The 22395-nt window shown below is 41.5% G+C and overlaps 1 protein-coding gene across 5 annotated transcripts in view; it reads left to right on the top strand.

Annotated features, from left to right (window-relative positions):
• The window catches only part of CRB2 (crumbs cell polarity complex component 2), a 61873-nt gene that overhangs the window by 11811 nt on the left and 27667 nt on the right, over positions 1 to 22395 (top strand). The window contains exon 1 of one of the 5 annotated variants that reach the window (XM_042878993.1): positions 15779 to 15987. The exons of the other annotated variants lie outside the window; for them this stretch is intronic. Coding sequence (XP_042734927.1) covers positions 15915 to 15987 — 73 coding nt within the window. The 5' untranslated portion in view covers positions 15779 to 15914. Of the gene's footprint in view, positions 1 to 15778; positions 15988 to 22395 lie in introns of those variants that run through there. 5 annotated transcript variants of the gene reach the window in all.

Here is a 22395-nt window from a genome sequence, read left to right as displayed (position 1 = left end):
AGACGTGTTTCTGGAAACAGGAGTAGATGTATGGGCTGGAAAACTCAAATATAAGTAGGGTTGGGTATGTAATGGGATACCAGCTAAGTAACTCCTCACCTGTACTGAAAGAAGAGGTGAATGGGGATTTCACCACTCTGATGTGACTTAGATTTGGAAAATATTAATGTAATGGTTGAAAAAGTAATGCTCCAAGTGAGATAGCTCTGAATTAATGGAAGTTAGATATTTAATATATTTAATCTCTGCAGTAACTGCTTCTGTTGAGAATTTGTAAGGTATGCAAAACAGTTGGTTTCTCTCTTATGTGTGCACAGTTACTGTCTGCTCTGACATTTTCAAACTCATATTTATTTGGAAAGCTAATAAATCTTCAGTAGTAGCAATAATTGCTCTAGAGCCTGGAAGTTGCCCCTACCAAAGCATCTCGATGCATTTGTGCTCTGCCCTGTGATCGCTTGGTGTGTCAGAGAGACCCAGAATATTTGGATTAATACAGGCTTTGTAAATAGAGTGCTCCTATTTGAAGACTTGCAGCTGGTGTGCATAGAGCCAGCCTGGCTAACCTGCTAAGCCTGCTAGATGAAGTTCAATCTATGTTTTATGAAATTGTTTATTCTGAGATAATCTTTAATTATGCCAGTGTTTCCAGATTAGAGTTTTTTGTGTGGGCTAAACAAACAGTAACTGTTATGGGTAGGTGAAATGATCATTTTTCAGGGGGTTGAGATATTTATTGTTGAGGTTAAATGCCTGTGGTTTATAAACTCTGTCCTAAATTTCAACTTGTACAATCTGTACCAAGTTTCTTGTCAGAAAAAAACAGCTGATAGAAGTTACTTGCCCTTAAAGAGCCTCGTTCCTAATCCTACTCCACTAAATATTGTCTAGTGGGAAGCGTTGTGGTTTGGAGCGTGGCAGCAGGAATGTTCTGCAACTGTGTGTGCAGCTTTCTCTGACTGACGTTAGAATTCTGAATTAGAATTCATTAGATCTCAGAGCATCTGTTTGTGGACCATCGTTTCTTCACGTTGTGGAAGAAACCACACAACGTAATATGTGCTGTGTTTAGAGTTGCTCTAAATAAAATAGTAATTGAGTTATCTGCTAAAGACTTAAAGATTAGACATGATGTCTTTAGAAGAGGAGTGTAGAACAAGCTTAATTTGATTACTGCAGTAAATTCATTTTTGCTTCAAGCAAGTAGCTTGGTAGGTCAGAACTCCTTATGCTCTTTCTTTTAAAAAGGTAGCTGCTAGTGTTTGATGTTTTAACTCGTGAGACATGATGCCATAGAGAGGAAACAGAAAATAGATGTGTTGAATTCACAAACCCCCAAGCTAATTCTACTTATTCTACTAAAACTCAAAGTGATTTATTGGAAAAAAAAGTTTGTTTGTATCTTTAATTTGTCAATAAATGTGTAATAATTAATGAGGTAGCAAGATGTGATCTTCAGAATCACCTTGAGCAGAGAATAAGTGTGCGTGATGCGTTCTTGGGATCTAGAAATGTGATTCTGGCATTTAGCCTCTGCCACCAAGTGGCAGTGAGATTGCACTGCCTGCCACTGGGAGCCAGCAGAGCCTGCCTGCGTGGTCCTCATCTCAAGGGAAGGAGGACATTGTGCAAAGTAAAAGACAAAAGCAGAAAGGTTCTTAATACAAAAGTAGGTCTGGATTTTCAGAATATTTTTCCAAAATATAGAAATATTTTAATACAGAAATAAATAAATAGAAATATTTATAGAAATATAGAAATATTTTTCGGAAATTCAGAACAAAATCTGCATTTCTCCTGATACAAGGTGCAGACCTAATCTAAAGAGGCAGCAGGGTGGGGAGCACATTTCTTGTTGATGTGTGCTTGCTGAAATGAGTAAGGCAAACCTACCTTAGAAACTATCTTGAGAATTATTCACCTACTACCAATTCTCTAAAAAGTATTTATGTATGATATACAACTATATGTTTAAAATGAAGAACACTTAAGAAAAAAGAAAGAAGGAGACAGGATTAAGGATGGAATGGATATAGGAGTCTTTATCTAAATGAACCATTTGTATGAGTATATTCCTTATAGGCAGAACTTGATATCATCCCCACCACCTCCTTTCAGCTGTAGAGAGCAGTGACGTCTCCCCTGAGCCTCCTCTTCTCCACACTGTGACCAATCCCAGCTCCCTCAGCTGCTCCCCATCACACTTGTGCTCCAGACCCCCCACAGCTCTGCTTCCCTTCTCTGGACACATTTCAGGGCTGTGATGTCTGTCTTGTAGTGGGGCGCCCAGTGCTGAACACAGTACTCAAGTGCCAATCTATTATGTCATTCTTTAACAGTCCTTTGTCCAAAAAGGTGTTCAGTAAGATACAGGAGGCAGTTTTTGCTCACTAGCAGTGTAAATGTTCTTCTGAGAGAGCTATGGTGCATTTCTTGCAGTGAGAATGGATGTGCAGGCTGTGTCTGGGAATGGTAGCGCTCATTTCAACTAGAGTGAACCTCTGTAGGGCACATTTATGTCTTATCCTGGGTGAGGAAACGTTACTGCACGGTGCTGTTTCTTTCCACCAGAATTCCTGTATGCTCTCTGTTCAATTCATAATTCAGATGCAATGCATAATTAAAGGAGTATGAAGCCACATTTACTTTTGTATATTTAAAATACCTGGGGAGCCTGAGATGGTGTTTGCCTTGCCTGTGCCTTTGTTTGCCTTTTCCTTCAGAGCATTGAAAAAGTAGGGACTGTTTTTAATAAGAGCTTGTATGACATCTGTTTTCTCATACTGCTCTACAACTAAGGTTGTCTTACATGTGAAGTAAAAAGTTTTTTAAAAAGGAAAGTTTTACCTCTTGAACTTTCTTACAATTCTTTTCCATTCTGGTTTTCTTCTCTTTAGAGCAGTGGCTTGTGACTGGGTGCCATGAGAGTACTTCTCATTGGTCTGGGAACAGTGCTCTATAAGGATAGCTTTTCTTAGGTGCCTTAGGCCTTTTTGTTTCAAACACTGGGTGAATAGCATTTTATGCATTTAATCACCATCAAGCAAAGTGATTGGATACAGACTATTTTGAGCAACTACTGTCTGTGCTATCACAACCCACTCAGGGCCCCAAGAGACACTGATGAACAGAAAAAGATTCACATTTTGAAGATCTGTTCAAAGAACACTGTGTTTTAAAACAAGCAAAAGTGTTCAGAGACTTCATGAAAATGTGGAAAATGCTGCCTCTCTCTGCTTTGAGCACCAGAAGAAGATTAGTAGCCATGAAGAAAGCATCAATTATGTTGAGCATGAGGTAAAATCAATACCTGAAACATCCTTCAAAAGCAGAATTGAAAAATTAATGTCCTTTTTATATCACGTGGCAGAAAGAGCTTCTGCTTTAGCTGAACAGGTGACCATTTAGAGTGGTTTAGCAAAGGACATCCTGTCAAAAAGACTAAATTTTACCATATTGTTAACATTTTTAGTAGATAAAGCAGTACTTCTCTCAGAGTCTGTAGTTCTCAGTTAAAACTTGCTTGTGTATTTCATGATGGTGATCCATAGCCTTTGATAGTTCACATGCTTATGATTAAGCCTTTTCCATTGTGTGTTGATAACATCTAATTATTTCATTCCTTCTTCTTGTGGGACATTTATCTTCTGTACTTTCTATACTACTTTGATAAGTGGGGGGGGGGGGGGAAAAAGGCTAAAATGTTATTTTTGTCACCTGATGGTTCTCAAGAGCTCTGCTACTCAGAATTTGCATGAATGCTCATGTACCCACTGTCACAGCAGAGCTGACTGTGACACCAGGCCATTAATCTACAGGCTGCTGCTCTGCTGCATGCAGTTATTGGCACGTCCAGTTCTGCAGCGTGCCTTGCTTAGTGGTGTGGTGAGCCGGTCCGTCCCTGGGGATCATCTGTCTCTAGGTTAAGGACTTCTGCTTATCCCGTTGCTTATCCCAGCCTGTGGGAGTTGAGCCATGTTTCTGACAGATCGGTACAAGCAGGACTTCGCAGCATGATAATCTCCAGCAGTGGGACTCTCACTTTTTTTCTTTTTCACACTTCACTTCTGACACCTCCATCTGTTTGCTGTACTGTGCTTGTATCATTACTGTGGAAAAAATGAAATGCAATCACGTCTTTCTTTAAAGATAAAACAGATGAGATTAAAAGTTCCCACCAAGCTTACATTATGTTGTATTTCTAGTGCATTGGGCAAGTCTTGTTCAGGATTTATTCTCTCTCTCTCTAATTTTTACATTGGCAGTATAATGTTTATCATAGTCTTCTGAAACGTGAAAGGACTGAGCTTCCTAGTAGTGTCATCTCGTGGGCCTGAACTGTATTTGCTAGAGATCTTTAGTTACTAATGGTAAATGTAGAAGACATTCAGCAACAAGCAGGTTTGTTCTGGTATGTTGTCTTCTATCCCTTGTTCTGTAAAAACTTCAATATTTCTTTGTTACTTTTCTCTCAATCTTCTCATTTTAGTATCTCAACTTTATGTTCCACTAGCTGCCAAAACGTTTTGGTGTGAGTACGGCCTCAGACCTACCTCTGCTTTGAGAACAGTCCTGTGAAGATGGCAAACTGGGTAGCAGCAAAATGTGTACAGCACTTCTACAAGTGCTTCTCTTCTATCAGAAGGTTGTTATTCTTACGCGTTTGTTGTACTTCTCCTTGTTCTAAATAAGATCCCTTACAGATGAAAAAGAGAATATTTGGAAATGAAAGACTGAAGAATGTATAGTAAAAGCCCGTTCCATTTCCACGAGTTCATACTGCCTTTCCCTGTGTCTCTGTTCTTCAGCAGCAGGGACCAAACTTAATGATTCTGCATTAATGGAGAATTTTGTCCATGGGTTTTATTTTCTGAAGAGGCTTCTGCACTGTAAATGGTGAGAGTTGGACTAGAGAATGCTTTACTTCTCATGTAGTTGCATGCAATTGTTCTTGAGCTGCCTTTTGCCTAAGTAATTATTACCAGTTTAAGCACTCTTAATTGTTGAATTAATATTCTTGATCATGTTAATAACATCTGTTTGGGGAGTTACTGCATTTGCAGTTATGCGTGCAGAGAGGGAGTGCTCTTGTGGAACTGTAACAGGGAGCGATTGGTAGCAGCAGGTTACTCTTAACCCATGGAAATGCTACCATGATAGCATATCTCATCATGTACACGTCAAAGTAGGTTTGTGTGACATGAATGAAGGTTGTATGATGATGAATGGGCATTTCTGTTACATTTAGCACAGTGTAATAAACACCTTTTCCTCAGTTCTTTAATTTGCAAAAAATAAGTAGGCTTTTCTTGTCATCATTTTGTACCATATTAATTATGGCTTCCAAAGCCAGTACACACAACAGCTGCGCTCTGTTGTGCTCAGCATCTATGCATTCATACATTTTTTGGGATACGATTTTTTTTCCACGTAAAATGGCAGTCTAGCCAGCCAGGGAAGAAAGCAGGGCCTCATTTGGAGCTGAGTCCAAGTACCTTTTCACAAGTTGTTACCTGATTGCATATCTACAACTGCCAGTCTCATAGACCAAACACAAAATGGGATTCTGGAAAGAACTGTGTTAGGAAAGGAGATGCCATGATTTTTATCTGTATTACCTTGGAAGGAGTACATTGCTATTACATTGCCACAGATCAGCATATTTCAGAGCATTTTATGAAAAGTGTAATAGTGAGAGGAGGCACAGTAACAATTGCATCAAATATTGATAAGGAAGATTATTAATTAGAGCAGGGGTGCGGGATTAAAATGTCTCTTGAGTTTCATTCCCCATTTGGTATGAGAGTGCGGTTTTGTGGTCAGAGAATGGGAAGCTCAGGACAACTGGAATCTTTTCTCATCTCTTCAAAGTGTTTGCTTAATGTCCTCAGTGGTTCAGTGGATATATAATGCTATTGACCAGAGCTCTTAGAGTTACGTTATGCTGTTATGGTGGCACTGCTGAGAGTCAATTTACGATGGTCTTTCTGTTAATGCAGCTTAGTCTGTGTAGCTAACAGGAATGAGAAACACCTGTGAACAAGCAGGTGCTGTGCAGTCTGGTCATCGTGGAGTTTCACTCTCCTTCAAAAGCTGTGTCCTTTTGTGAGGTGAAGAAAACAAACTGGCTCAGAGCTGTGGAGCAGAGGGTATGTAGTGCTGGACCATTTGGCTCTCTAGTGCAAGATGGAGGACAGCATTTCACTTTTGAGAGCGTATGTAATGCTGAACTAATTACCAAAGCAAAGAGAATGAATGAAGTTTTCTGGTTATATAGTCCTAGTTTATAAAGCAGCTTTCAAATGTCTTGCACTTGAAAAAGACACTGTAGGTTAGAAATTAGATTTCCTTTTAGAACAAAGGCCTGATTTGCATTACTAATAACACTCAAGGTTATTAAAATAGAATTTCCCTATGATTTTGCTTTCAAGCAGCATCTGCCTCATTCTCTGTGTGTTTTCTTGTTTTGTTTGTTGTTGGTTTTTTTTTCTCCTCCCCCACAGTTTTGCTCCAGCAGGACTGTGCTGTGTGGATTTTTCCCTCTTTAGGTTCTTCCTGGTTCTAACATAATACCTAGAAGAAATGCTTTAGAGCCGTTAGAATCTTACAAATTCTGTAAATTCATTTTTTCCTTTCACATTCGTTGTGTTACTTCAGTATGTGTCTGTATGTGCAGTAGCATGACATTCCCTGTGTGCCCCAGAGCCGTTTTGGCAGATAAAACTATACTGTCTTATAGCATCTTTGCATCCTTTTTTTTTCTTTAGGTCCCCTGAGTGTTTCCCTGCTCCCACTAGAGCTATTAGATGTTCTAACTGTGTGCTTCAGAAGATCAATATGTTTTTGGTGTGCAGAGGCATTATCATTCTGAGACTGTACAACTAGTATGTATTCATCCTATTAACATCTGCTCAAAATCCCCAGCATCCCACCACAGTTAATAGAGAACGAGCACTTTGTCCTTGGCTGGGCTCTGTGGCTTGGGCACCTGACACCTAGCAGGTCACTGTTATGTCACTGACACAACAGATTCCATTTCACTCCTTTGCTCCTACTGACTTCTTTTTACTCACAAAGTCTCAGTTTCAGTTGAGGTGGATGAGTGAGCAGGGAAGCACTGTCTGTTGCTGCTGCGGTGATTCCTGAGTCATTGCCCAAAAAAGTTCTTCTGGTCCCTGAATGGTAGATACTTGCCCTGGCCTGGCAGTGAGATTCTCTCAGCCCACAGGGTGTGCTCATAACTGACATACGGACTCTGAAAAATTAGAAAAAGACAGGAGACAAAGCCCTCTGCTGGGCAGAATCAGCAGGTCGTGGTTTTTACTGGCTTGTGACATGGCTGGTTGTGTGCTTTTAAAGTAGTGTGAAGAGATGTGACTTTCACCATAGCTTTAACTGCAGTGGGAACTTTGTGGTGGGAATACAAAGTGTCAACTTTATGATTTTAATGGAAATTGTCTGTAGAGCTTAGTGACTGAGCGGAGGTAAACAAGGAAAATGGGATTAATATACAGCTGCAGTGAAGTATTTAATAGCCAAGAATGAATTCACAATTTTAAAATCATATTTGCAGGACATAACCTCTTCCTGCTCTTAATGAAGGAGAGGAAACCGTTCCGGGGTAGAAAAACAATGTGTTGACATTCCTAGTTTTCACCTGTGCCTTTTAGCTTTGATTTTAATTTTTTTTCTTATTGATATATTATTGTAAGGTGGTTGCTATAGTAAGAGTGCTGGATCATTCACATAAATGTGAACTCTGGAGTTCTGCTTGGGGTTAAGGCTGTCTGACAAAAAAAAAACCTCAAGGTAGTCATTATTTCATTCCAGGTTTCAGGGAAGTCTCTGTTTGCCTTGGGTTACAGGAGGGAATATTGTACAGCTCTTATAGTTGGTAGTGTTGCTGATGGCCTTTGTATCTTTTGAAACCAAATGAATCTGTAAAATATCAGAAATCCTGGGCGCTGTGTAATGTTTAATCTTCATGTTATGTTTTCTGGTCTGAATAAAAGAAAATACAGGAGAAGGAACCTGTGGTTTAACAAGCTTTGCAGAAAGGTAGAACTGGAATTGAAGATATTCTCATTTAGTCTCATATACCCCAGTGACAGTGATTTTATCTCTTTCTCAGAACACACACATCTAAAAGATTTTCTGCTTGCTTCTCAGATTCCATTTTCACCAAAGTTGTTGCCCTCTTGACCTTCTGGAAGTGAGACTAGCAGAAATATGCAAAGTCCCCTGGTTCAGAGTCATGCATTAAAAAAAGATTTAGGATCAAATGGAGTTTACATTTTCAGCCAAAGGCTTTTTCTGAAAGGCATTGACAGGCTCTTACCAAACATCTGTGACTCACTGAATGTACAAGCTAGCAAAGCAAAAGATCCAGAGAATGATCCAAATACCATGCAGTGAAATTAATTTTCTGCCACTGTTCTACTGTTACAGGAAGCTCGTCCATCTATACTTTGGCTTGCTTTCTGGTTACAGATACTGAAAGGAAATTTTTCTGAAGTCAAGTCCTTTAATAGAAAGAGGAGGAGCTAATGCTGAATTGGAAGCAGAGATTCATCCCAACCATATACTCAAACAGTATAGCCAGGCTGGTATATTCACCCACTCCCAAAGCAAATGAGAATTTAAGCTGTCAGATTTGTGACGTCCATCTCATAAGGCATTCAAGCACAATAAATTTTTCTGGCAAATTGGCCTTGGCATGGAATCCTCTTTAAATATATGAGATGCTGCTTCTTGCTGTGATAAATATAGGGGTGACTTCGTTGCAATGGAGTTTCTCAGGGATGAAATGGATAGTATTCCAATAAACTGTCAATTATCATGTTTCTTTCCAGAGATATATATCATTGGTGAATGGCAAGGCTGGACTGGCATCGCACATCTGATTTAAAATGTTAGAATTCTTTCCAGGTTCTTTGCAATAGTTCTTGGGAAGTTTCTGGATCCATCCCCTTGAATATTTTGTATGCAGAATATTACACGCTTCTGGCCAAGAGAGTTGCCTTGGTGCATATTCTTGCTCTTACTGAAACAATTACGCTCTTGGTGAAGCCACCACTGTGTTCTCACAGGGATTTACCAGTTTTCTGTTCCTGTGGCTTTGTTCAGAAATAGGTTGGAAAAGTTGAAAGCAGTTCCCCATATGTTTGCTTTCATCTGCTGACGTCCCTTAATACTGTAAGTTTCTGAGTGCTTGTGTATATATGGACTCTTCTGTTTCAGATGTGTTCTGCTGCTGCTTCCACTTTTTTTTTTTTTTTTTGCAGAATCCATCACAGAGTTGTTGTTTCAGACACTGATGAATTCATGTGCGCATTCAGCTCACCAGTTAGCAGAGCTAAAGATTCAGATGCTTCTCTTGCAGATCAATATTACCTTTTAGCAAAAGCAGCAGGAACTTGCTTTGCCTACTATTGGAAGAAATGATGTAGAAAATGTGCACAAGCCATCTTCCCTACGAGAAATAACATAAACTAGAGCTTCCCTCAGGGCAGAGAAAGAAGTGCTGATGTCCTAAAAGCTTCAGCCTACCCTTGTCCAGGTATGCATTTAGAAGCAAACGAGGCTATTTTCAAAAGAACAGAGGGGTTACACCTAATTAAGTGTGCAAGAATAACAGAATTAAGGTGCAGACGTGCAAAAGCAAACCCCATATCTTTGTCATCCTGGAGAAAATTCTTCAATATTTGGCTGATTTGTGGTCTGCGTCCATTCTATGTCTTACTGCCTGCTGTGGTGAACATGCCCAGTGTTTTGTGGAGGCTTCATTACAGAGCCTGCTGTGTGCATGATGGCTCTGAGAGATCAGAGTTTACGCCTGGAAGGCAAATGAGGCAGTGTTTGCTGGTTTATGCAGTTTTCAGAGGTCTTTCCATGCTATCCACATTGTATACAGCATGCGACGGGGCTCTGAGACTGGACTGTTTCAGAACACACTGTGTGCTCACATAGTGCAGCTATGTGTGTTTGTTATTCAGGTCCAGCTGGGGGCATTTCCAAAATTCCCTTCTTTCCCCTTGTGTTGACCTTCAGAGTGCTAACTTTTGTGTTATTAGGAGGCTCCTTTCCCCTGGGCTCCGCTGCGGGGATCACCTACATACTCCTTGCTTTGCTGATGGCAGCTGGTTCTGACTGAGTGTTTAGCTTTTTCCCTGAAGCCTGTTAAGTGCCCTATGGGGACTGGCGTGGCTCCGGGGTTGCCAGCAACGCAGACAGTCTCACCAAACGTAATGTAATGTAGAGGATTGCCTCTCAATGCTGGTTTTTGGCTGGTAGGTTGGAAAACTGCCCAGCACTGCCCCCCGAGCGACCAGAAAGCCTCTATGTAAGTAGCACGCATCAGTAAAAAGGGACATTTGCAAGCACTGGAGATTTTGACAAAAGCAGCATTAAAAAGACCTCGTAATAAATACACGACACAACTTCAAAACTCTCTTGGATTCAGGCAACATCTTGGACTTATGCTGCTTCCTTCCGCAGCATTTTACTTGCTGAATCTTTTGCCCAGGACCTCTGACAGTCATTGAGCTGCTTCCTGTGAGCGCCGTCTGCCCAGAGAGGCTCCTGCAAGGGGCTGCCTTCCACTGAGCAGCCAGCTGTGAGCGGCGAAAGAGGATCAAAGGGCCTCCAAGTTGACCTGCAGAACTCTAGCAGAGCTTCACGGAGATCAAAGGCTGCATGCATGGTTAGAGCCTGACTTCTGCAACTTCTCTTAGAGATAACTTGGCAGAAGCTTGGCTCCATCTTTACTGTGTTTGTTGTGAATGGGCTCATAGGCTGGAGAAGAAGAATAAGGTTCTCTGCATGTACTGGAAATTCTTGCTACAGTTCTAGCTCTATTCTGAAATGAGACATGTTTTAGTGATCTGCACGTGTGGCCAATATTGCAGTGCAGAGCAGGTGATTTCCAACTTCAGGAAGCCTGATTCAGTTTTGTCCTCTCGAATCCTAACTGCAGGCCTACAGGCAGAAGGGTGTCTTCTCAGAACTTGCTGGTAAAACTGGTTAGAAGAAATTTGTTTAAGATGCCATTTCTCTTAAGAGGATTCGGTGTTGTCCCAGTTTCTCAGTAAAAGCAGGATTTTGGAGACTTCTTCCCTTGTTCACAGCTGTACTGCAGGCACGAGCTGCTTGGTGCAGCGCTGCATCTCCCTGCAAGGCGAGCCGCGTGCCGCGCGGTGGCGCCGATGGCCGGGCAGTGCGGGAGGCACCGCCAACCTCCGCCGGACGGGATGGCTGCCTTCAGGCCTTGTCGGCGCAGAGCGTTCCTGTGCAGCTCCCGTACAGAAATGTTTGTTCTGCCTGTGTGTTCCTGGACTGCTCTTCTTCCTTTACTCTGTGGTTTTCTATGAAATAATGATTGTGTTCCAGGACAGTGAGGCTGGGTCAGAATCCTGACCATCCCTCATGTTTTTCTAATTGCTTGTTACACAGCGAGAAGTAGCAGCCCTTCTGCTATGTCTTCTTATGGCAGCAGTTTCTTTGCCATTGTCCAAGACTGACCAGTGTCATATACTAGATACTCTGTAATTTATGAGGTTTATTATGCCTAAAAAGTGTAACTAGGATGTCTTGAGACTGGAAATGTGTGATTCTTGCCAAGTATTAGCTGCAACTTCCAAGTTTTGACTTGCATACAAAGCTTTTTCTTGGCTTGTCTGGTGTGTGCATAGTGCAGTGGGCCTTACAGTGCTCAGGGTGCTGCTTGGCACAGTTCTGCATTTCAGGATATTTCTGGTCGTGTTTGTTTGGCAGTGCAGGTGATGTATGATACATTTATTTTTTTTTTATTTCCTGTTCTCATCCAGTAGTCTTTGTGTGAATTTGTGCAGGGCAGAAGGGACATCTAGTGGTCAAGTGGAAAATTGGTGATGTGAATTGTAAGAGTAACTGTTTTTTACGAGAGGAAATTTTGGGAGATTGGACCCCGGAGCATTACATCACCCAGCTGTATTTGAACCTTTCAGTTTGTGAAATTGGCCTCTCTGTAGGGTTGGAATTCCAAAACCTGAGGTCTTTTTGAATATATCCTGCACTTTCCAGCTCTGATTGAGAGCAGAAGAGTGTACTGAAGTGGCTTATTAAATTATTTTCCTCACAATTGTTTTGAGTGGAACTGGAAACTTCTTTCTTAGATAGCTTAACTTGCCTAGTTCCAAGTTTGCAGTCACGTGGAGTTGTGCCTAATAATGCTCAGGGGAAAACAAGGAGGGGGAAAAAGAAAAAAAAAAAAAAGTGAAATTTTGATTCTTTTGTGTTGTATTGTTCAGAAAAGTGGAATATTTGTGTTTGGTGGTGAGGTTCCAGAAATGTAGGGAGGGACAGGTGAGGCCCTCTCAGTACAGTATGTGCGCAGGGCAGGAGGTGTGAACAACTGCATTCTTACCAGCTTCTGTCTGTGATTTGTACAGTTAGCATATTATTTAACCCCTGTGTGAGGAAAGGCTGTGCAGTAGTGCAAGCATATGTAGTTGTTAGAATGGAAAGCACTGACTGTTTTGTTTACGTACTTCGCTGTGCAGTCCATTCTGGTGCTTGTAGAAAAATGAATAGGATTCTTTCCAGAAAGTTTACAGAAGAGTAAAGAATGTAGAATACAGGTTCTGCTGGGTACTCCGAACCTGCACCCTCCCTTTTCTGCTAATCCAGCTTGCCTGCTGCTGCCCCATTTTCATGGCATGCATTTCCGGCTTGCAGAGTTTCCTGCCTACCAGCTGAGAATAGAAGCCTTGCTGTTTTGCTGTCCTTAAGTCTCCTGTAATGAGTGTTACACAGACGAAAGCAGCTGTGTCCTTTGGCTCTAATTTTAATACTATGTTAAAGAACAGATTATAGTGACGTTGGACTGCAGCAGTGCAGAGGTAGTACAATCCATGGCCAGTTTGGGGAAGGCTTTAGCAAGGATGACTAAGGACTTGGAGCTTATTCTTTAGATAACAAATCCACCCAATTGTGCTCTTTCTTTGCAAATGTAGTCAAGCCTAACAAATCAGGGCCTTAGCAGAGTTGCATTAAGGTCCTTTAATTGGACTAAGCTGGTTAATGCCCGCATTGGTTTTTGTAAGCCCAAGGGCCCAGGACAGAAGAGGTCTGCCATTTGTGCTGATAAAATCCCATACAGTTGCAGTTGTGAATATTGAAAAATTAAATTATAATATTCTTGGCGGCAGGCACCGAAGTAAGTTATTCTATTTACTATAATGAAGGAAAATGTCTTGACCCATGCAGACTTCAGTAGTTTGAGCAAAGAGTGACACTGAATGAACCTTAAGTCCCAGCAGGTATCGTGGAGGTGATAACAGTGGCTGTAGGGAATAAATTAACCCTGTTCAGGAGAATCTTCCTCCCTAACACACTGCACTGTAGAATTCACAATATGTGGCAGCAGTACAGGCGTGAGATTGTCGCACCTCTGTCTGTGGAAGGCTTTGGCTGAGAACCACGTTCTGCTGTGATTTCTCAGGTAGCTCAAGTCTAAGCCCTGTTGTGACAAATGCATGAAATGGTAGCATCAAAAATATTAGATCGTTCCTTGACACCAATCATGCTCCTCTTGGCCTTCTTAGTTGTTCAGCCTCAGCTAAACTGTTTGCTCTTTTCTGAGTCTTGGTAGCATGTAACAGGTCTCTGGGGTTGGAGGAAGAGGAGTGATTTCTTCCAGTGTGCAGTGGATCCATGTGTATGTGCTTTGATCTGAAAAAAGGTAAGCAGTGTAATTTATACAGGTGAGGCAAAAAAAGTTCTGAGCAGAAAGGTTCTGCACGTGTCAGTGGTTGGTTAAGTTCTTGACAGCAAAATGAGAATCTGAAAAGAAAGAAATGAGTTCCAGATGGCTGAGGTAGCTGGCAAAAAAAAAAAACCTCAGTGAGGCTGATCTTGTGAAAACAGACTGAAGACACCAGAGATGGAGATGGGAACAGAGTGGTCCAGATAAGGTTGATAACACGTGATATATCATCTTTGGAGCATTCTAAGTCAGGTTAGTGACCCAAACCATTTGTGTCTGTGTTTTGGTAGTGAAAATGCTCCTGCAGTTACTGTTCTGCCTTCTGCACTGAAGGTAGAAGCAATGTAGTAATAATCCATTTTGCTGCATTGGCCCATCATCCTCTGTCTGTTCTGTAAGGATGTGGAGATGATATGAATTGCTCATTGCAGGATTGTGGCTGCTTTCATCAGGTTCTTGATTGCCTTTGTATTTTTTTTTTCTTGCTAGAAAAGATTCCACAGTGAGCAAACACATGAGTAACAGCAAAAGCACTGGGAAACCTCACACCTAGGTTTGAACCACTGTTGTAGTTTCACATTCACCTTTGTGCCCCCTAAATCATAGAATCACAAGGTTGGAAACGACCTACAAGATCATCTAGTCCAACCGTCTCCTCATCACCATTGCCACCACTAGCACTAAATGTCACATAAGACCTAAGAGAGACTTCTCCTGATTTTTAGCTACTTTTACTTTCAGTTTTAGCATTGGAATATATGGAGCACTGGCATCAACTTGGAAGTGTCTTTATTCTGTTGCACATTACCCTCTGTTTTCAAATTAAAATTGGGGAGATATGTGTGAATTTGAGCTTATTTGGGTGTTGCTGAATTCTTTGCCTCTTCATATCTTGTGGCTGGAGCCCATTTCTGGTATTCTCTATTTAAAATAGCAGAATGCCTGTGAGAAATCCCTGTGAGAAAGAGCCCATATTTTAGTATGTAACTTGTCTAAAATGTGGAACTATGTTTTCAACAGTTCTTGCACTTGCTTTTGAAGTCTGGCACAGGTATTGTTAAGAGTGTGGGAGTGAAGGAAACCAGTGAAGCACTGGAATAGGGAAGCAGTATGGGCCTGTCTGCATCAATTCTTGCCCTCTTTTTTTGAACTAGGAATTTGTATGGCATCTTACCTGCCTTCTATTTTTAGTTGCCAGTGCAGGGGTGAGGCAATATACGTAATTCTCATTAGGGTTAATTTAATCCAATTGTGGTGTGGGTTTAGAGGTACTTAGTAGGTCACAATTGAGTGTGAGCTCTGTCTGTTTCCAGTGACTCCTATAAGGCAATGGGCACTGGCAATTTTTTCCACTTCTAAAACTTAAGCACATGTAGGTGTGCAGGTGTGATTTGCTTCTCATGTTACTCAGGTGCTTCTGTTGATCTCTGTACTTGTCCTTAATTAGGAAAAGAGGGTTCATTTACCTTTTGTGAGTTTGTGTATCCTGTGGGTTCACACATCTCATGAGAGCAGTGAAGGCTGATGCCTCTCTTTGGAATGAATAGTGGGATTATTGTGTCTTTTCACTTCTCCTTGAACAAGCCATCTTTTCTTGAAAAACTATTAAAGATCTTCACCTGGAATTTAAGTAGTGACTGTATAGAAACCTGCATCCTAGAAATGGTCCTCAGCCCTCCCTCAGTCCCCAGGACAGTTCTGAGCTCCAGCGGCAGCGATGGAGATAAAAGGTTCATTTTCCTGTGGTGGGAATTCAAAAAGCAGAAAAAGCACCAAGGAACCCTTTTCTTTTTGCCTTACACTGCGACTCTCCCAGTTATCCAATTTCCTGCCTACCTCTGACAGCCTGGGACTTTTTTCTGACTGGGGGCATGGATGAGCTTCAGCTGCCGTGCCTGTAAATCCAGCTTGTGCTGCCCTGTGCAGTTCAATCCATGTGATCCAGGCAGCATTTTCTCTGTGTTCCAGGAACATGAGTAAAGCATTTCAAAGTGAACAGGGACTCTGTCCACGGTGTTAGTGCTAGTCCCCAGTTCGGAAGGGTATGGAGTGGGTGCCTGGGGTAGAGAAAACTTTCTGAAATCCGTGATGCAGGGAGAGCTGGTAATCAGTAGCTTGCAACTACGGTTTCTCCCTTGAGGTTTTTAGAACAGCCACTCTTAGGCTTGTCATGGAATTAAAGAAAACTACATCCAGGGTATACAATGCTGCTCTCCTGCTGCCACTTTTCCTCTTATTTTGGGGTAAGTTTTTGTCTTCTGTGCCTAATTCTTACCCGGCTAATATGCAGTAACTTGGATCAAGTCTATGATCTGCCCTTGTGTTGTAAAGGTAACTTGACAAAATGTCACCCTCATGATTAGATGGAGCCTGAAAATTTCTTATCAGGAAGATGAAAGGCATTCCGTTGTAGATAAGTTTTTCTCTCTACTTATTTCTGGTCTCCTTTTGTCGTTCTCCCTGTGCACATGTGGATGAATTTATTCCCTAGAGCTGAAAGTACGTGCACTTTCATGTTATTAAGTTCTCAGCTGATATTTTCTACTTGGAAAAGTTATGGATTTCACCATTGTGCCCGCACAGAAGAAGCGCAGAGCTTTATTCCACTTCTGTATCTTTTAAAGATATGTCAAGGCAAAAGAGGATTATATCTAGGGGAGTATACCAACATGCTCAAGTGCCAGGTATCTGTGATACAAAATGTGGAGGAAGAAAACAGTGCATGAGTATTCCCTTAGATATTTTGAAGAAAGCACAAGAAGTGATGATGTAACAGGCTGTGTTACACTGATTGTTTTTAATTGAAAACTTATTTTATAGCCCATAGGATATACTTCAGCATATTGAGGTTCTGCATGTGAATGTGTTTTTGTGCTGCAAAAGTCAGCCTCGTATACAACTTGTTAGGCTCTCTAAGAAAGAGATTTGTTTCTTCTGGAATAGGTGTCTGGAGATCTGCTGGGCCTAGACATCTGTTTGAGTCATCTAGGGATTATAAGGTCATGTCAGGAACGTGTCTAACCTTTTACTGGAAATATGATTGGGATTGAACTGGCCTCCTCCTGATCTTGTCAGCACTGTGTGGCCGATACCTGTGTGTAAAAGTCCTGTTTGTTTGCCACTCCGCTAGAACAGCAGTAATCAGTGATGTGAAAAAGGAAAGGTAAAAATATGGTCGGAGTGCCTTCTTGCTGCTAATACCTGCCAAATACTGAGTTTGGGTTTTTCTCGTGGTATTGGATGATGTTTATGTTCTTTGTGAGTGATGGATAAGGTTTTCAGCTTTCTCTTTATCCCCCACAGTCTTTATTTCCTCCTGAAGCCTCCCTAAATTTACTTTGCTCTGGTCACGTCTGACTATGGCTATGAAAGTCAGGCTGGTTTTGGTTTTCGTTTTTAGTCTGGATTCTTTTTTGTTTCCCTTGTACCAGCTTCTTTGTGTGAGCTCCAAGTGCCTGGAATTCCTCTGGCCATGGGGAAGCAGCAGGATTGTCTTTTGTATCTAGTAACCATAGCTACTGGTTTGAAGTGTGAAGCAATTAGGGTGGTTTTGTATTGTGCAAGAAGGAAGGCCCATTGCACCTACTGTATTGCTCAGCATGGGGCTGCTGGGAGCTGGGTGTTTTGGGGGATTTGTGCTGTTAGATCACTGCACTCACAGCTTTTGGGTGAAACTCTTTTCTGGAACAGTAATTTACTGAGAATGTCCTTTTGGGTGACGCCTCTCAGAACAGCCAGGGAAGCTGAAGGGAAGCCACTTTTCCAGTCTTTACGCCTTCTCCTATTTTGCAGAGGAATTCTGCCAGATTGCGGCTGTACTGAATGGTGGTATTTACGTAGCACCTGTAGCACTTTTAAGGCCATGAGGAAGGGGTGCTTTTTCTTGTCCTTGTGAGGCATATGACTATTTCTGTTATTTGAATTGGCTAAATACAAGTGTCGTTGAAGCACCAAGATGCTTAAGTTATTTATTGAGAACGTGTTCAGAAAATCCTGGTTGTCCGGATGGTCAATTGCAAACTGTAACCATAAGAGCGCTCTGCTTCCAGACCCACACAATCTCCAGTTGTTTAAAATAAACTCCAGAGGGAGTGGAGCAGACTCTGCATGTCATTCCAGTTTCACTGCAATTTTCTGTGTAATGAACAGAATGGCTCTCAGCTTAATTTGTCATGTTCTAAAGAACATAGTAGATTCTAGAGAGCAGAACCAAGCATCTGCTCATTCCTGTTTCCCCAGCAAGCACAGTAACTCAAATACCTTTGGCCTGGAACATGCTTTGGATGCCTATTAGGAGAGCACGTGCAGGCAAACCTTTTCTTGGGCGGCTCACTGTCTGCTCTGCTGCAGGCTCTAGAGATTAGCTCAGACATACAGACAGTTTAAATCGCACTTTCTTCTAAACCTGGGAACAAAGAAATATGATCTTTTCAACTTTGTTGATTGTCAGCATATTGAAATAGGAATTGGAAATTAAAGCTTGTGACTCATTTTGGTTAACTGAGTACACAGGAAACCCCGTCTCTGTATTTGATCTGTGGAAATGGCTGAGAGATCAGAGACTGTGTAAGCCATGAAGGTTAGTTAGCTTGGAGGAGTGTTTATCAAGGGGAAATAAAGGAGTGTGTTAAGAACAGACGATCAAAGGGTTACTGTGGCAATATATTCAATGGTATCATAAAACATTTATTTATAAGTAGTGTCTTTCTCCAGGTATTAGAAGCAAGATAATAGAAGGTACATCTTCAGATGTGTGTTAAAGCATTGAACAGATAATGAAAAAGATCTAGCTGGATATTTGTTCTGAGTTATGAGTAAGTTTAATTCCCTGAAGTGGTACTTCTGCTTAATGCTGTTAATGCCTCTGGCCATAATATTGGCACTGTTGCTGCTCACCGTTGGCACCTTTCAGCAATTCACTGGGTAAGCTGGGTGGGAGAGAGCCAGGAATCAGCATTCTGCTTCTTTGATGGAGGAACTACTATGCATATTTCACAGTGGGAAACTGAGTCATATCTTCTTATGCTTGTCTTCATGAAGATCTAGTGATCGATGTCTATAAATACTCTTTGTGAATATTTTGTGTTCATAGTTTGTGTGCATATCTGGCATGAAAAAGCTTTGCCATACCAAACACTTGGCATGTAAATGTTTTGTGGAACTGCTGGTCTCCGGTAACTCAGAAGAAAATGCATGAAGTAGGCTGGCAACGTAGGAGCACCCTAAAATATAGTTTGTATTGAGACTGGCAACACTGTCCTGTGTTGAGAGTGACATGGGACTTGTAAAGATGCATGAAGTGTCTGCTCATAGCCCTCATATGTTCCCTGTATAGATGAACTGAAGCTACTTCATGAGGAAGGATTTGGTTTCATTCGGTTACTACTTTCCATAGCAGATGTGCCATCTTTCTGAAATTAGCAAGGGTTGGGGAAGAAAGGGAACACAACGCAAAAGCCCCTTTTCAGGCCTGCCCAGGCCTTGTTTCTGTTGAGGAGAATCTGGGAACGGGTCTCAGTGTGCACCCTGCACTAATCCTAACACTGACCAGGACAGGGAAAGATCAGCAGAGGTCAGCAGGGATTTGCTAATATAAGCACATGCATTCCTGTTGTCATGGAAACATAACTCTTTCCATTCCTTTTTTATTCTCTGATTTCTAAATTCTCTGATGCTTGAGTTCCCTTCCTGCCCTTGGTATCTTTCCCAAGCAGGAAATGTGCTGGGGTGAGCATTGGGGTTTTGTTTTTTTTTTTTAGACTCTGAGGATCCCCCTCTGTGGATCTAGCCCAGTTACTGTGGTGCACTTAGGGGCTGCTGTTGGGAAGCCTGTTTTACTCACTGCTTGGTTGTAACTTGTCCTTTTTCAAGTTGTTACAGCAAGCAGGGCTGGTGAAATGCACCTGAAGGAAGCCCCTTTCTTAAGTCTGCCATAAATTTTCATCAGAGATAATAATCATCAAGGTTAAGATGTAAAATATCTTGAGAGTCAAAGAACTTAACAGGGCAAATCCTTGCACAAAACATACTTAATGCATAATGGATGAATAATAATTTCAGAAACATAAATTACAACTTGTAGGCATTAAGCAGTCTGTTCCCAAAGTATATCATTAAAATAATAGAGGAGAATGTGTCTAAATCCTGTCTGGTACAACTTGCTTAATAGAAAACAGAAGTGCTAATTGAGGAGACGAAGCATGTAATCTCTTTTCTCCTCCTTCTGGGACTCCTTCACATAAATAGGACCTTAAGGAGCAGAGTGTGCATTCTTCAGCTGTACTTGGTTTCGGACGTGGGGAAATGCAAGGTAATCTCTGGGCTAATCTCAACCCAAGCATGTTACTTCCCTCTTGGAATTTTAAGTGACCTCTAGGGCACCTTTAAGGTAGTTATCAGTGAGTACTTGGTAGGTGACAACTAAGGGGTGCCTTGTGAAGCAACAGCTTGAACTGCGGAAATTAAAGTGAGAGAGAGAAAGAGAGAGAGACTTCTTTCATGAAGGTGTGGGGCTGAGCATCTTCTGTGAGCCCAGGTGTATCCCCAGCCCCAAAGCATCCACCATCTGTCGTTGGTTTCTGAGGTCCTCAGGAAACTAACCTGTGAAAAGCAAAACCAAATGATACAAGGCAGTGAGTAATGCTGAAGCAGTGCATCGTGAGCTGTGAATGCATTCTGTGTACTGTCTTAGCAACTCTTGTTTGGAATGAAGAGGGAAATCTGTGGAAGAACTTCAGTGCAACTCATGCTGTGGGACAATTACCACGGAGGTATAAGACAACAGAATAAACAAAGCTGCAGTTGTGGTGGTTTTTTAACTAAAAGCCTTGATGGCCTCTTCCTCCCACGCGGTCTGTGAGCTCTCACAGCTCTCTGGCATTGCAGAGCACCTTGTCCTGGCACATGAAGTGAGAGGCTCCTCCCGACTCTCAGGGGAGGGATGGTAAGCTCCTGCAGGGCTCTCAGACTGCCTGCTGTCTTGTTAGTTTCTTGCTCCTAATTTTGCTGATATATACCTGGCTGTTGTAACTGCTGTTTGATAACAACATTTAATAAAGTTATCAAGTATAAAGTGATTAAAGGCAATTATTAAAACAAAGCCTGGCAAAACAACTCATTTGCCTTAAAGTGATAGAAAAGGTCACAAACTCCAACCTTTAGGGAGAACCTTTGTCAGCTATTTCTAAAGTGCAAAACCAGACCTATCCTGAGAAAGCTCAAGGAATGCTTTATATCTGACTGTTGGCCTTTGAAGTCCCTTCTAATCCAACCCTAAATTCCTGGAACGTGTTCTTCAAAGAAACTGTAGTCTTCTCCAGTTTCATTTTCGAGTAGGATTGCAGGACAGTATTACTGCATTATTTTTTTCATGTTTTTTCACTTTCAAATGTCACTTATTTGTGTTATTCCTGTGAAAGGTAAAGGAGAAATCCTGAATGTCTTTGTTAATTCAGTACCAACAGCTGCTGTGGAAAGTTACAACTCCTGGCTCTTGGTGACTACTCTCATGTCTCATAAAACATATAAGTGTGGTCTGAATTGCCTGTTTTTATGGTCAGTATGTTGTGTAGCAGGAAAGGCTAATTTGTTATTCTTATTAGCATTGTTTGCATATTCATGTATGGTAATCTGTTCCAAAATTGAGAGGAATTACTGTATGTCCTGGAGCAGATTGATGAAAATATCAGAAACAGAGCTTAAAAAAAAAAATAAAACCATGCATGTTCTTTCTCAGTCTTGGTGGTAGCCTACATTTCTGGTAGCCATGTAGGTTATTTTGCACGCAGTGTGTTTAGCTTTCTGCTGATGTCATCAGTGCTTTACTTCTTACTGCTGAGACTGTCTTTTCTGAGATCACTTTGTAATAAGTTCTGTTGAGAATTAATGTCTCATCTGTGGCAAATTATTTAGCCAAAACTTTTAGCATTACCACTGGATGAGTATTAGGACTACGCTGTGTTTACCTGGAAACATGTTTTGTCCAGGGGAAATATTGCAGTTTAATTAGTATATGTGATATATTCTTGGAGCTAGTGTTGTTAATGTCACTACAGCCTCTACTGGGCAGGGGAAATGCAGTGATGACTATCTGCAAGCTATAGTTCACAGAATAATTTGAAATGATTTTGGTACCATTTTATTTCATGTGACATACAGTTGCAGTTTCCTCAGCTGGCTCCATCCATGTCCAATGAGCAGTGCTACTTCAGGATCTCAGCTAGTGTTGCCTGGGCATCCCCACCAGCAGCCAACTGCTTAGTTCTCACAGGCACTTAAGGGTTTGGGGTCTCTCCTCAAAATCTTTTTCTTTTAGAAATCTGCTGTCTCTAGAAATGACCTTTCTCCTTGCCTAGCATTGGTCTGTTAAGGGAAAAGGTTAATTGATGCACCCATCTTTTGATGTGGAAAGGTTCCAGTGTTATGCTCGAAGCATCTCCAGCTGAAGAGCTCTCACAGGGAGTGGAAAGGAACCTTTGCTAATAACCTGTTTGATTTTCAATTCCAAGAGGTGCAGCAGTTCCTGTAATGACCACTGCCTTGTTCAGCAAGAGCTGAGACGAGTTGGGAAGAAGTGAAGAGGAATTTTGCTTTCAACTTGGCCCTGCCTTCAGTGCATCCAACTGCCTCTTCTGCCTGAGGCCAAGAATGTT

Source organism: Lagopus leucura, unplaced genomic scaffold, assembly GCF_019238085.1.
Source record: "Lagopus leucura isolate 7727_CA_CO unplaced genomic scaffold, USGS_WTPT01 Super-Scaffold_100022, whole genome shotgun sequence".
NCBI lineage: Eukaryota > Metazoa > Chordata > Aves > Galliformes > Phasianidae > Lagopus > Lagopus leucura.
The sequence above is the reverse complement of the archived record's forward strand: the minus strand, read 5'-3'. Positions and strand labels throughout refer to the sequence as shown.